The sequence below is a fragment of the Phyllostomus discolor genome, chromosome 1, assembly GCF_004126475.2.
Source record: "Phyllostomus discolor isolate MPI-MPIP mPhyDis1 chromosome 1, mPhyDis1.pri.v3, whole genome shotgun sequence".
NCBI lineage: Eukaryota > Metazoa > Chordata > Mammalia > Chiroptera > Phyllostomidae > Phyllostomus > Phyllostomus discolor.
The window spans coordinates 42248421-42261558 of record NC_040903.2 but is presented as its reverse complement, the minus strand read 5'-3'; the positions used below and the strand labels follow the sequence as shown (position 1 = coordinate 42261558).

Genomic DNA, 13138 nt, shown 5'->3' with positions numbered 1-13138 from the left:
TCCATGTACATTTGAAAAGAATGTATATTTAGCTTCTTTTGGGTGGAGGGCTCTGTATATATCAGTAAAGTCCATTTCCTCAAGGGTATTGTTCAATGCGACAATATCTTTGTTGATATTTTGTTTAGAAGATCTGTCCATTTTTGATAGTGGGGTGTTAAAATCTCCCACTATAATTGTTTTGCTGTCCATATCTGTCTTGAAGTCCTCTAAGATATTCTTTATGTATTTGGGTGCTCCTATGTTGGGTGCATATATATTTACAATATTTATGTCTTCTTGGTGGATTCTTCCCTTGAGTATTATGAAGTGACCTTCTGGGTCTCTCTTTATGGACCTTTTTTGGAAGTCTATTTTGTCTGATATGAGTATTGCTACCCCGGCTTTTTTTTCCTGTCCATTTGCTTGGAAGATTTGTTTCCAGCCCTTCATTTTCAGCCTGTGTAGGTCTTTTATCCTGAGGTGGGTCTCTTGTAGGCAGCAGATATGTGGGTCATTTTTTCTTATCCAATCAGCTATTCTATGTCTTTTGATTGGAGCATTTAATCCATTTACGTTTAAGGTTATTACTGATAGGTACTTATTCATTGTCTTTTATGTACATGTGTTCCTCTCTCTCTCTCTCTCCCTTTACCCTCCCTTTCTTAAAGCAGTCCTTTTAGAATCTCTTGCAGAGCGGTGGAGGTGTATTCTTTTAGACTTCTTTTGTCTGGGAAGCTTCTTATTTGGCCTTCTATCTTGATCGAGAGCCTTGCTAGATATAGTAGCCTTGGTTGCAGCCCTCTGGTTCTCATTACCTGGAGTATTACTTGCCATTCTCTTCTGGCTTGAAGTGTTTCCATTGAGAAGTCAGCTGTTAGCCTTATTGGGGCTCCCTCGTATGTTACTTCCTTTTTCTCCCTTGCTGCCTTTAAGATTCTCTCTTTGTCTTGAAATTTTGTCATTTTAATTATGATGTGCCTTGGGGTGGGTCTCTTTGGGTTCCTCTTGATTGGGACTCTGAGTTTCCTGGATTTGTGTGACTTTTTCTCTCATCAAATTAGGGAAGTTCTCCTTCATTACTTGTTCAGCTAGGTTTTCAATCCCTTGCTTTTCTTCTTCTCCTTCTGGTATCCCTATTATACGGATATTATTATGTTTCGTATTGTCTTGCATTTCTCTTAATCCATCTTCATTCTTTCTGAGCCTCTTTACCTTTTCTTGCTCTTTCTGGATGCTGTTTTCTACTTTGTCCTCCAGCTCACTAATCCAATCTTCTGCTTCCTCAAGCCTGCTTTTCATTTCTTCTACTGTGTTCTTCAGTTCAGAAATTGTATTCTTCATTTCCCCTTGACCTTTGTTGAGAGTTTCTATTTCCTTTTTCATGTTTATATAGTTTGCAATGAGATTGATGTAGTTTCCCTCTAATTTCTGAAAGCTCATTGTGAGCTCATTGAACTTCCTGGTAGTCATTGTTTTGAACTCACTATCTGATAGTTGAGTTGCCTCTATTTCATTTAGCATTTTTTCCTGAGGCTTCCTCATTTCCCTTCAATTGGGGGTTGTTTCTTTGTTTTCTCATTGTTCGTGGGTATCTTCTTTTTTCTTCTTGTTTGTTAATTTGATCTGTTCTAATTCCCTTTAATTATGGTGTGAACTTCTGTGGTAGAATATTTGTGAGATTCAGTGGTACCATCTCCTTCACATATCCTGGTGCTCACAGCTTCCCCCTATTCTTTTTTTGTGATCAGTTGGAGGAGTAAGGCAAAATGGTTTAAAACAGCAAGACAGTATATCTATATATTTACTTTAGCAGCCAGTAGAGAAGAGAAGGTTATCCTTTGGCTCCTTATAGTGTTAACCGTGATCCTCCACCCCACTATCCACGTTTTAGAAAGGATGGAAAGAAGGTAAGACTCTTATTGGGGATGAGAGGATTGTTAGTTGGATCTAGAAAGCTGTGAGGCTATGGGAGGTCAGATTCTAAGGTAGGGTTGGACTAAAGATTAGTATATAGAAGTAGTGAGTAAAAGAATAGAGACAACCCCCACAATATTATAGTTCAGAAAATTGCAAAGTGGGGTGAGATCAGGTAGGGGTATTGAGAAGCATTTACAATTGTATAGACTAGGTCTTACCAGCAGTAATAGTAAAGTGACAGTCTTGTGGCAGAATCGAGGAGGTCTAGATAACAAGAATAAAGAGTATAGAACCTTCAGAGGTGTATTAATGGAACACAGATGAAGGATAGTAACTTCTCAACACCTTGTGACTGAGATACCAGGGGGAACCTATCAAATGACACTATAACCAGCCAAGCAAAGAAGATTATACAGAAAGAAAAAGAATACCAAAATATTATTAAAATAAAAAATGTTGGAAGAGTGAGAAAAAGATAATACAAATTTACAGTAACTTGCAAGATTAAAAAAAAAGGAAAGAAAGCAGAAGATGGTAGTGCAGGATAGATAAATTTGGAGTGGAAAGAATAATATTAGGATGAATGGAAGAGAAACATAAGGATTGTGAGATAAAAATAATAAGAATTGAAAAATAAAATGTCACGTAAAACACAAGATAAAATCAACCAACCAACAACAGCCAGAGAAACCAAACAAAGCCAAAAAAAAACCAACAGACAAACAAACAAACAAAAACAAAACAAAAAAAACCTTCTTGTTGGTTTTCTAACTGGCCAGACCAGTTTTTCTGATCATGCTTGCTTCAGCTGGCTGAGGGACCTTTGAAATGCTTCTCTCTCTCCCGGCCAGACCTCAGCTGGTTTGTCAGAAGCCTGGGCGCTCCTGCACACACTGGCTCTCTGGATCTCACTTCCTCATTCTTCCGGACTCTGAGGTCCTGTAGGTTTCCAGGTCTATGATCTCAGGAGGCACCTGCGATGTTTGGGATTCACTGCGCCCCTTCCTGGGGATCGGAAAAGGGCGCGCCCCTCCCCCAAACTTTTGAGATTCGGGGTCTAGGATTGCCCTAAGCGCCTCGCCAAGACCCTTCGGGCATCAAAGCGTGCGAGAGTCAGTCATCCTGACGGGGCTCACGCCAAGCCATTTCCAGCTCCGTGTTCCCCGCCGAACCGCACTCCGACCCTCCGACCGGGTGTGGGCACCTTTCCCTGCTCCCCGGGTCCGGCAGGCTGGAAATCTCTGAGCCACCACTGTAGGAACGCACCAAGTGCCATGTCCCTCCCAGGATCGCAGCGCATGATTCAGGCCTCCCTATGAAGCGTGAGCAGAGCTCGGCCACCGATCTGCACTTCCACCGGGCTAGGGTTGCAGGCGCCCTTCTAGGCTGCCCCTGGTCCTGTCAGCTAGTGTCCCTCACTCCTCCCAGGCCTCTGGGTGGGTGTTCATAGTCCCTGGCTAGTTTTTTCCCAGTCCAACTGTCCAATCTGTTCCTTTTAGCAACACCTTCTCCCCTGAGTTGCTCACCCCCAGGATCCAGGGGAGGAGCAGCAACGTCCCTCTCCCGGGCGCCCTGGGCAGACCCCAAAGCACCCCAGGCGGGCCTGGAGTCTGCACACCCCCTAGACCCCGTGCTGATCCCTGGGCCCCTTTTTTTCCTGTAGCAGACTTCTTACCATCGGTTTCCAGTGAGTGCAATAATTTTTGATGTCCTGCTTTCAAAAGTGATTCAGGTAACTAGCCCACTTGCTCTGTTTCGGCCACCAATCCGTGAGTTTCCCCCCTCTTCACAGAAGCCGAGAAAAAACTCTGGCTAGAGTAAAGCCGCCATCATTAGACCACCCCTGGGCCATATTTTCTTTGTCTTGGTGCCCTGTTTACATTGTAATTGGCAAGACTTCGGTATCACATATGGTGGGGCAACCCACTTCTCTGCAGTGTGGCACTGTATTTGTGGGTAGGAATCAGAGGAGAAACAATGCCCACCTGCTTGCTCTCACATTGCTTTCAGTTGTTTCCCCCACTACCCATGAAGAAACTGCACCCTTTGGGTACTTATTCCTGGTTTGGTGGGTTTTATATGTTCTAGGATCATGTGGGCCCCTTCAACAGACCCTCCTATGAGCCTGGCATTTTCTCCTACTGCCACAACCCCCACAAGATTTTACAGCTAGGAATTTTAAGCTTTCTTTTCCTCTTACTGGAACTTGGGTTGCACAGTTTCACTTGCTCCCCAGTTGTTCCTCCCAGTTTATCTGCACAGGAATGTGTTACCACCTGGTACACCCACTGCTGCCTTACATGCCCAGTCTTCCAGCTGCTGCCTTGTGCCGCATCAACCCTCCTGTCCCAGAGGTTTACATGAAGGAGAGGTTCAAATCAGCAATTTGGAAGAAAAGATAGAAAAAAGCACCCAAATCAGAGCTGCAAACAAAATAATTCTTTTAAATAAGGATAGTTTAAGGAACATTTGGGATGACACATAACATAAAAATATCCATATCATAAGGATACCAGAAGGAAGAGAGAGAGAGCAAGAGATCAAGAACCTATCTGAAGAACCAATGATTCAAATCTTCCATAAGCTGGTGAAGAACAAAGCACACAAGTCCAGGAAGTGGAGACTGTCATGAACAAGATGGATCCAAAGAGGTCTAACAAGATACATCATAACTGAATTGGCAAAGGTTAAAGACAAAGAGAGATTCTTAAAAGCCCCTAAGAAAAGCAGTTAGTTGCCTATAAGAGAGCTTTCAGAGACAATCACATGATTTCTCAACAACTCTGTTGGCTAGAGACATTGGCATGAAAATACTCAAAGACCACAACAGAGGCTACTTTACCAGCAAGGCTATCATTGAAAATTGAGGGAAAAATATAGTTTCCAGAAAAGAAAAGCTAAAGGACTTTGCTACCATCAAACCAGTATTACCAGGGAATGTGAAATGGCTTGTTAAGAAGCTCAAAGAAAGAAGGAGAAGAAAGCTAAGTGAAGAAGAAGTAGGATGAAGAAAAAGAGAGGATGAGGAAGGAGGAAGAGGTAGAAGAAGAGGAAGACGAACAACAACAATGACGATGACAACCAAAACGTATGGAACACAGTAATAAAAACTAAATGGCAAATAAATATGTACCCATCAATAATCACTTTAGGTAAATGGCTTAAAATGTTCCCATCAAAAAAGACATAGGGTAGATGGAATAGAAAGAAAATAGGACCCATGGTACATGTTGTCTTTAAGGAGCCAACCTTAGAATAAAAGATACACACAGTCCACAAGTAAAGGATGAAAAAAATGTTTCATGGAAAAGGAAAGAAAATAGCTGGTTAGCAATACTTAAATCTGACACAATAGACTTTTAAAACCAAGCTACAGTGGCAGACAAAAAAAGGACACTACCTAATGATAAAGGGAACAATCCAATAGTAGAATATAATGTTAGTAAACATTTATGCACCCAACATAGGAGCACCTAAATAAGTAAAACAAATCTTGATGTACATAAAAGGAGAGACTGACACAAATACAGTCATAGTAGGGGATTTAAAAAACCACACTGACTTCAATGAATACATCTTCCAGGCAAAATTTCAACAAGGAGATGGCAGCTCTAAATGGCATACTAGATCAAAAGGATTTAATGGATAGTTTCAGAACATTTCATCTCAAAACTGCAGAATATATATTTTTCTCAAGCACACTTGGAAAGTTTTCTAGGATAGATCACATCTTATAAAACAAAACAAGTCTCAATAAATTAAACAAGATTGAAATTATATCAAGTATCTTCTCTGACTAACATTTTATGACAATGGAATCAATCACAAGAAGAAAACTGAAAAATACAGAGACATGGAAGCTAAATAACATGTTATTAAACAATAAATGGGTTAATAATAAGACCAAAGAAGAATCAAAAGATACTGTGAAACAAATGAAAATAAGAACACAGTAACCTAAAATCTGTGGACTGCAAAGCAGTTCTAAGAGCAAAATTCATAGCAATACAGGACTATCTCAAGAAACAAGAAAAAGCTCAAGTAAACAGCTTAACTTTACTCTTAAAGGAACTAGGAAAAAAACAACAAAGTTCAAACTGAGCAGAAGATAGGAAAGAATGAAGATCAGAATAAAAATAAATGAAACAGAGTTTAAAACAATACAAAAAAAATCAGTGAATCCAAGAGTTGTTTCTCTGAAAATATAAATAAGATCGACATGCATTTAACCAGACTCATCAAGGAAAAAAAAACAGGAAGGACCCAAATAAATAATTCAGAAAAGAAAACAATCTCATTCATAATTACTTCAAAAAGAATAAAATACCTAGGAATAAATTTAACTGATAATTAAAAGATTCTGTACTCAGAAAATTATAAGACACTGAAGAAAAAAAATAAAGATGATAGAAATAAGGGAGAGCATTAATATCATTAAAATTTCCATATTACCCAAAGCAATCTATACAGTCAATGCAATTTCTATCAAAATACCAAAGATGTATTTACAAAAGTAGACCAAATTTTTTTTAAATATATGGAACCACAAGAGGCCTCAGATAGCAACAGTGATCTAGAGAGAGAAGAACAAAGTTGGAGGAATCATGCTGCTTAACCTCAAACTATACTGTAAGGCCATAGTAATCAAAACAGCATGGTACTGGCAAGAAAAAAAATGGACACATAGATCAATATAACAGAACAGAGGGTCCAGAAATAAACCCACACCTTTCTAGTCAATTAATACTTGACAGAGGAAGCAAGTGCATACAATGGGCTAATGAGTATCACAAAAAATTAAAAATCCAACTGCCTTATGACCCAGCAATTACACACCTGGGAATTTATCTGAAGAAATCCAAAACACTAATTTGAAAAAATACATGCACCACTATATTGTTTGCAATGTTATTTGCAATAGCAGTCCAAGTGATCATCAGTAGATGAGTAGATAAAAAAGTTATGGTACATTCACATAATGGATTAGTACTTGGCTATAAAAAAGAAACAAAATTTCCTCTTTGAGACAGCATGGCTGTAACTGGAGAACATTATGCTAAGGGAAATAAGCCAGTCACAGTAGGACAAGTATCATATACTTTCACTCATACATGGATTCTAATATACAAACTGAACTAACAAGCAACATAAACACTAACGAGCAACATAGACACAGGCTCATATACAGAGAGAAGACTGACAGCTCTGTGGAGCGGGGAGTGATTTGCAGTTTGGGGTGACTGAGATAAAAAAGTAAAGAACTCATAGATATGGACAACACTGTGGTGATTGCAGAGCTAGTGGAGTGTGTAAGTGGAAAAGGGATAGGGGGATAAAAAGTAATGGAAATAAAATTAAATTAAAATGATTTATTAAAAAGAAACCATTTGCCCCACACTTGCAGCTAAGAGTGGCCAATAAATGGAGTTCCAATATAAGGTAATCCCTGGAGAGAGCAACGTTTTTAAGTAATATGCTCAACTACTTAAAAAAAAACATGTTTTATATTATTTCAAGAGTCTGAATATTATTAACATTACAGAATAAATAATCATACTTGGGAGACTTTTGTAATAGTTCTTTCCAAAGCATTCTTTTTCAGCGCATAAAGTTGATAATCATTCATAAAAAGAAAATTCTTAAGATGACTAGCACAGTTCAGTGATAAGTGGTGGGTAGACAGAGAAATGGTATAGACACAATTTCTATCCATAGATACCTGTCATTCTACTCAGAGAGACAGACTGTAAGTAAGAAAATTTGTGTGAAGAGTAGTATAATAAGGAAAGACCACCAAGCTAGAAAACATCCAGCAGGGATCATAGAAAGTGTCTCATGTCATTGACAAGTAAGTGAAACCTGAAGGATGTGCAGTAACAGGAGGAAGGAATGGGGAGAAAGGAAGACACAAAGGTAAAGCAGGAAAAATAACACTGACAGTTTCCAAGAAGTCCGAGTTTAGTGTATGAGGAAGAATCTGAAAAAGGAGGCAGATGATGCTGGAGCAGTTAAAAATAAGTAATTATAAAGATTTTGAAGCATCTAATGAAAGCATTTGTGAGCCAATGAGGAGGAGAAAAGGGAATAAAAAGGCAGATATATGATCAGATTTCTTTTTTTAAGAAAGCCCTCAAGAAGCAGTCACTGGACGGAATTGCACAGGGACCACAGTGGAAAGGCAAAGAAATAGGAGTTTGTTAAGAGAGTTCAGAAAACAGACAATGTAAAACTAGACATTAAAGATATGACAACATTCCCTGGCTGGTGTAGCTCAGTGGAATGAGTGCCCACCTGCAAACCAAGGGGTTGCTGGTTCCATTCCCTCTCAGGGCACATGCCTGGGTTGTGGGCCAACTCCCCAGTAGAGGGTGCTCAAGAGGCAACCACACATTGATGTTTCCCTCTTCTCCCATCCATCCTCTTCTCTAAAATAAATAAATAAAATCATTAAAAAATAAGGATATGATAATACCAACACTATATATCAACCTCATATTTCTTTTCAATAGAAATAATTTAATATATATACAAAATATTTAAAATATTTTTGGCACATAGTGAGGCAGAAGTAATATAAACTACTGTTACTATTGTTTTCATTACTGTAAAGACTATTATTAATAACCTAATATATACATGCCTATGATTCCTTACTTAATATCAACTTGTACAATAGATTCTATGACATTCTACCAAAGTCATAGAGAAAACATATCCTGTGAAGTATTTAAAAGTACATGTGTAAACAATTTGGTATTCAGATGAGTAAGTTGAAATACTAATGAATTTTTATAACTGTTGAGGACCTTCACCAGTCCTCTAGTTTAAAGGGAAGACCATTCCTCAGCAATATGAATGTGCACCCCAGCAACACTGGCAGCCAAACCCAAAGTTTACTTGCTTTCAGTAGAGCATTTAAACAACTATCCATTTGAGATCCCTAGAGCTTAAAGGAGATTTGCATATTACAGCAGGTGTATTCTGCCATAAATGAAACCCTTATGAAATTTCAGTAAATATCCCCTGGTGAACATGTTTCTTACCATTGTAGCTGCCTGACAAAATTATCAAAGAGAAAATGTACACTGCACATAAAATAACAACCATAAATTCTGTATATATAATAAAGTCCAAACAGTTTCTACCACTCCTATCTGAACACTGTTTACAGTTTAAAAATGCAAAGAATTCTGTTAGTACATACTGTAGGATGTATTCTTATGAGAGAAAGAATCTGTATGTTTTAAACTGATGCCATACTTTTAAGACATAAGTAGAAAGCAATCATCCTCTACTAAACTAGCAAAAGACTGTTAAGAGACCTTTGCCTGCCATTTGAAAGCAGCAACCTAAAAAAGATCTTATTCAATGGTTAATGTAATGTTTCTTTTGATTGCACATTATTTAAGGTATATGTCGAAACTTTCCCAAGGGCAATGGCTGAGGTAAGATTAGTGAAAGTTCTATTCAATCTCACCTATTTTGAAAAATGTGCCCCTTCACATTAAGGGACAGTGGCAATGTCAGTAGGAGTGGAGAAAGAGAATGAGGAGATCAGGATAAGCAGAAGGATGAATAGAAGTGTAATCAAAATAATTAGTAACAGTAGCTCTTGTTAGCAGTTGCAAAAACAAGACTTGAATTCTAGTCAATGATTAGTGAAACCTGCCCTCATTCTTTATTATATAAATACTTTCTCCAAACTACTGCATTTCCATTAGTTATTAGGATCCCAGGTAATTTCTCTACTTTCCTTTTAAGAAATAAGAATTAGACAAGTTGTAACAAGATTCAAAAAATGCCTGTGGAGCCCTGGCTGGTGGGCTTCAGTGGATTGAGTGCTGGCCTATGAACCAAAAGTTCACTGGTTCAATTCTTAGTCAAGACACATGCCCAGGTTGCGGGCCAGGTCCCCAGTTGGGGGCACAAGAGGCAACCACACACTGACATTTCTCTCCATCACTTTCTCCCTCCCTTCCCTTCTCTCTAAAAGTAAATAAATACAATCTTTTTAAAAAATTCTTCTAGACTTTTTGACTTCACAGCATAATACTGTGAAACTATACAGGGGGGGAAATCAAAATGTGCAAAATTGCATACAAACTCCACACAGGTGATATACATGGATAGAGAGAAAGGGTGAATCTTACTTCTTTTTTAATCTTTTCTTGCTTTTCCAGATGTCCTATTGACAAGCATGTGCTATTTTTATAAGGATGCCACAGAATGACCACTCCATGTTAGTGATTAATCTCTAAAGACAGGCTGTATTATATCACTACAATACCATACAGAACCATCTTCCACAGCATGATAGAAGAAGGCTATTGGCAGAGAGCTAATTAAAGGAAACATTAAACATAATAGATTAACATATATTGAGTGTATGTATTTGCAATAAAGCTAAAGAAAAGAAAATGTCAAGGAAATATATGGAAAATATGCTTAGAATATTTCTTGAAAATATCCATGCATAAGTGGACCCACACAGTTCAAACCAATGTTGTTCAAGGACCAACTGTACAGTTTGATCTGAGCCACTCAAGAGGGTGAGCAGATCTCTGCTGCAGAAAGCCCAGCTGTACCTCTCCCATGGTGGGGCAGGTGATCCCTGAGGCACTCATTGGTGGTGAGGGCTCCTCACAGCTAGTTACATGTAGCTCATTCTCCTAGAACATCATTTTACAATATGATTTCTGAGCAAAGGTGTCATACAAAATCAAGACAGAAATATGATCGCTTAAATAAGTAATTATTTGTATATTTATGAGTCATACTTACTTGAATAAGTCTACTTATGAATCTTAGGGCTATATCATGGAAATTCTAAACAGTAATACTAGAATCATGAGTGATAGTAACCCTGAACCTCCAGCCTTTAGAGATTGATTTAGGGGGAGAACCTGGGAAGTGCTGAAAACAGTTAAGGTAAGATCATAATACACTTTTTCTTTGTGCTAATAGTCAAAGAAATAAACTACTAATGACAAAACAAAAATAATTCTAAAAAAACCTGCTTAGAATAAACACAAGTGATTTAGTACAACTATAACAAATAATTAAAGGTGAATTAATATCCTCCTGTTTGGCCTCCTCCCAAAAACCTATGTAAGTAATTAATGACATTCTAAATGAAGAATTTGGATGTAATACAGTCTAAGAGCCTTTCCTGCTCAGTACTGTGTACTTGCTGTACTTCATTTCTTGCATGTACACGTTTGCACAGTAGACCTAGTAAAGGAAACCAGTCCATTTCAACTGTATACTCCCAAGAGAAACAAGAGATCAGGTCTGTGACAAACAGCCACTGATGAAAAAAATGGAGGTTACCCAAAAGTTAAACACAGAATAACTATTTGGTCCAGCAATGCCACTTATGGTTAAATATTCAAAAGAATTAAAATTAGGATCCTGATGAGACATTTAAATACCTAACCTCATAGCAGCATTATTCATAAGACCCAAAATATGGAAACAAACCAAGTGTCCATCAATAGATGAAACAATAAACAAAAATGTGTTATACACACAGAAGAGAATGTTCTCAACCTTAAAATAGAAGGAAATTCTAATGCATGCTACAACATGGATAAAATTAAGGACGTTCTGCTAAGCAAAAACGACTAATCACAAAAAGACAAATACCGTATGATTTCAGTTATGAGGTATCTGGCCTGGTCACATGCATATGAATAGAAAGCGAATGACATTTGTCAGGGATGGGTAAAATGGAAACAAAATAGAGAATTAGAGTATAAGAAAGTTCCGATTTATAATATGAAAAAGCTCTAGAGATGGATTGCACAACAAGAATATATATGCTACTCAACTGTACACTCATAAATAGTCAAGATGGTAACTGTATTACGTGTATTTTAACAAATTTATAAAAAGGCAGTACACTAAAAACTCCTTATAACTAATTTTCTTTCTTTAGTTATTTGTAGCAATGCTTTCACTAGTGCTCACTCTGCTGTTGCTCTTTTGTGATGGGAAAATTTCTTCCTTCACAGGAAATGGAACAGTTTGTCCAGAGCTCTGGAGAAAATGGTATTGTGGTATTCAGCTTGGGGTCAATGGTCACTAACTTGACTGAAGAAAATGCCAATATGATTGCATCAGTCCTGGCCCAGATTCCTCAAAAGGTTAGACAAAGTACCTTAGAGTGGAAAAATAATGAGTGTGTTAATCTCTGTAAAGTGTCTGATTGCAGAAATTCCTATGTGAAAGGTCAACTCCAATGATAGCTCCAATTTATCACAGATAGCAATTTAAAAACAAAGTGCCCATGGCAGGTGCTAAAGTGATGCAGAGGGTGTTTTGTTTGGCAATAACGTTGGCATTAACATGGTCACCACAGAAAAGTGTATTTCAGAGGTACAGTGTGAGGTTGGTATTATAATAGCGCTATAGACAGGTCCAGATATCACCAAATTCAACCCTGTGGGTTGCTCCCTTTTCTTGCAGGAATCCTAGGGAACTGTGCACAGGATAGATATTCTCAGAGCAGCTGCATTTTAACAGTAACATAAAGTAGGGATGATAACAGTATGAAAGGCATCATGCAGTTTAGTCTTGCCAGGTAATCCAGGCTTCCCTTATTTTCTCTGAATTTTGTAACTGGCCTATTCAATGTGTTCTTCAATGTGATGTTCAGATGAAAGCATGTCCAGGGTTCACCAGTGCATCCAGATACCCAAGTCAGCCACAATGAGTTAGAGAATGAGAAAAAAACAACCTATAAAAAAGAAAAAGAAAAACTCCCTGGTGACCTGGGCCTTGCTAAATTCTAAAGCAGGAGACATAAAAGAAAGGATAGAGGCTGGTCCAGCCCTCAAGGTGGCCCTGTGTTTTATAAACTGTGGCCCAGAAACAACCCATCAGAATGATAACCTCCTGACTGAAGAAGTAAACAAGCAAATAAAAAAGTGTCAACCAAAAGCAAGCATGGCATACGACAGGTTCACATGTTCCTACTTCTCCAAAAAATACAGTAGTAAATCATCCTAATACATCAAATACTCAAACTCTCTGGGTATTTGTGAAGTGCTCTTAGTTTCCTAAATAATGGAGCTTTCTCCCTATCACCTATGCTAATTTGCTGAGAACCTGAAGTTGCTGTAACACACACAACACAAATGGGTGTTAACTAGTTATAAACTAGAATCCACCTCTTGAGGCTTTCTTAGAAATTTCAAAACAACCTTATTTAGCTACCAGACTTGGAAATTGCTTGGCC

At 38.1% G+C, this 13138-nt stretch overlaps 1 protein-coding gene across 4 annotated transcripts in view; it reads left to right on the top strand.

The window, feature by feature from the left end:
- The window catches only part of LOC114492296 (UDP-glucuronosyltransferase 2B31-like), a 67432-nt gene that overhangs the window by 7706 nt on the left and 46588 nt on the right, over positions 1-13138 (top strand). For all 4 annotated transcript variants that reach the window (XM_036021385.1, XM_028506495.2, XM_036021397.1 and 1 more), the window contains exon 3: positions 11913-12044. In XM_036021385.1, the coding sequence (XP_035877278.1) occupies positions 11913-12044 (132 nt within the window). The remainder of the gene's footprint in view (positions 1-11912; positions 12045-13138) is intronic.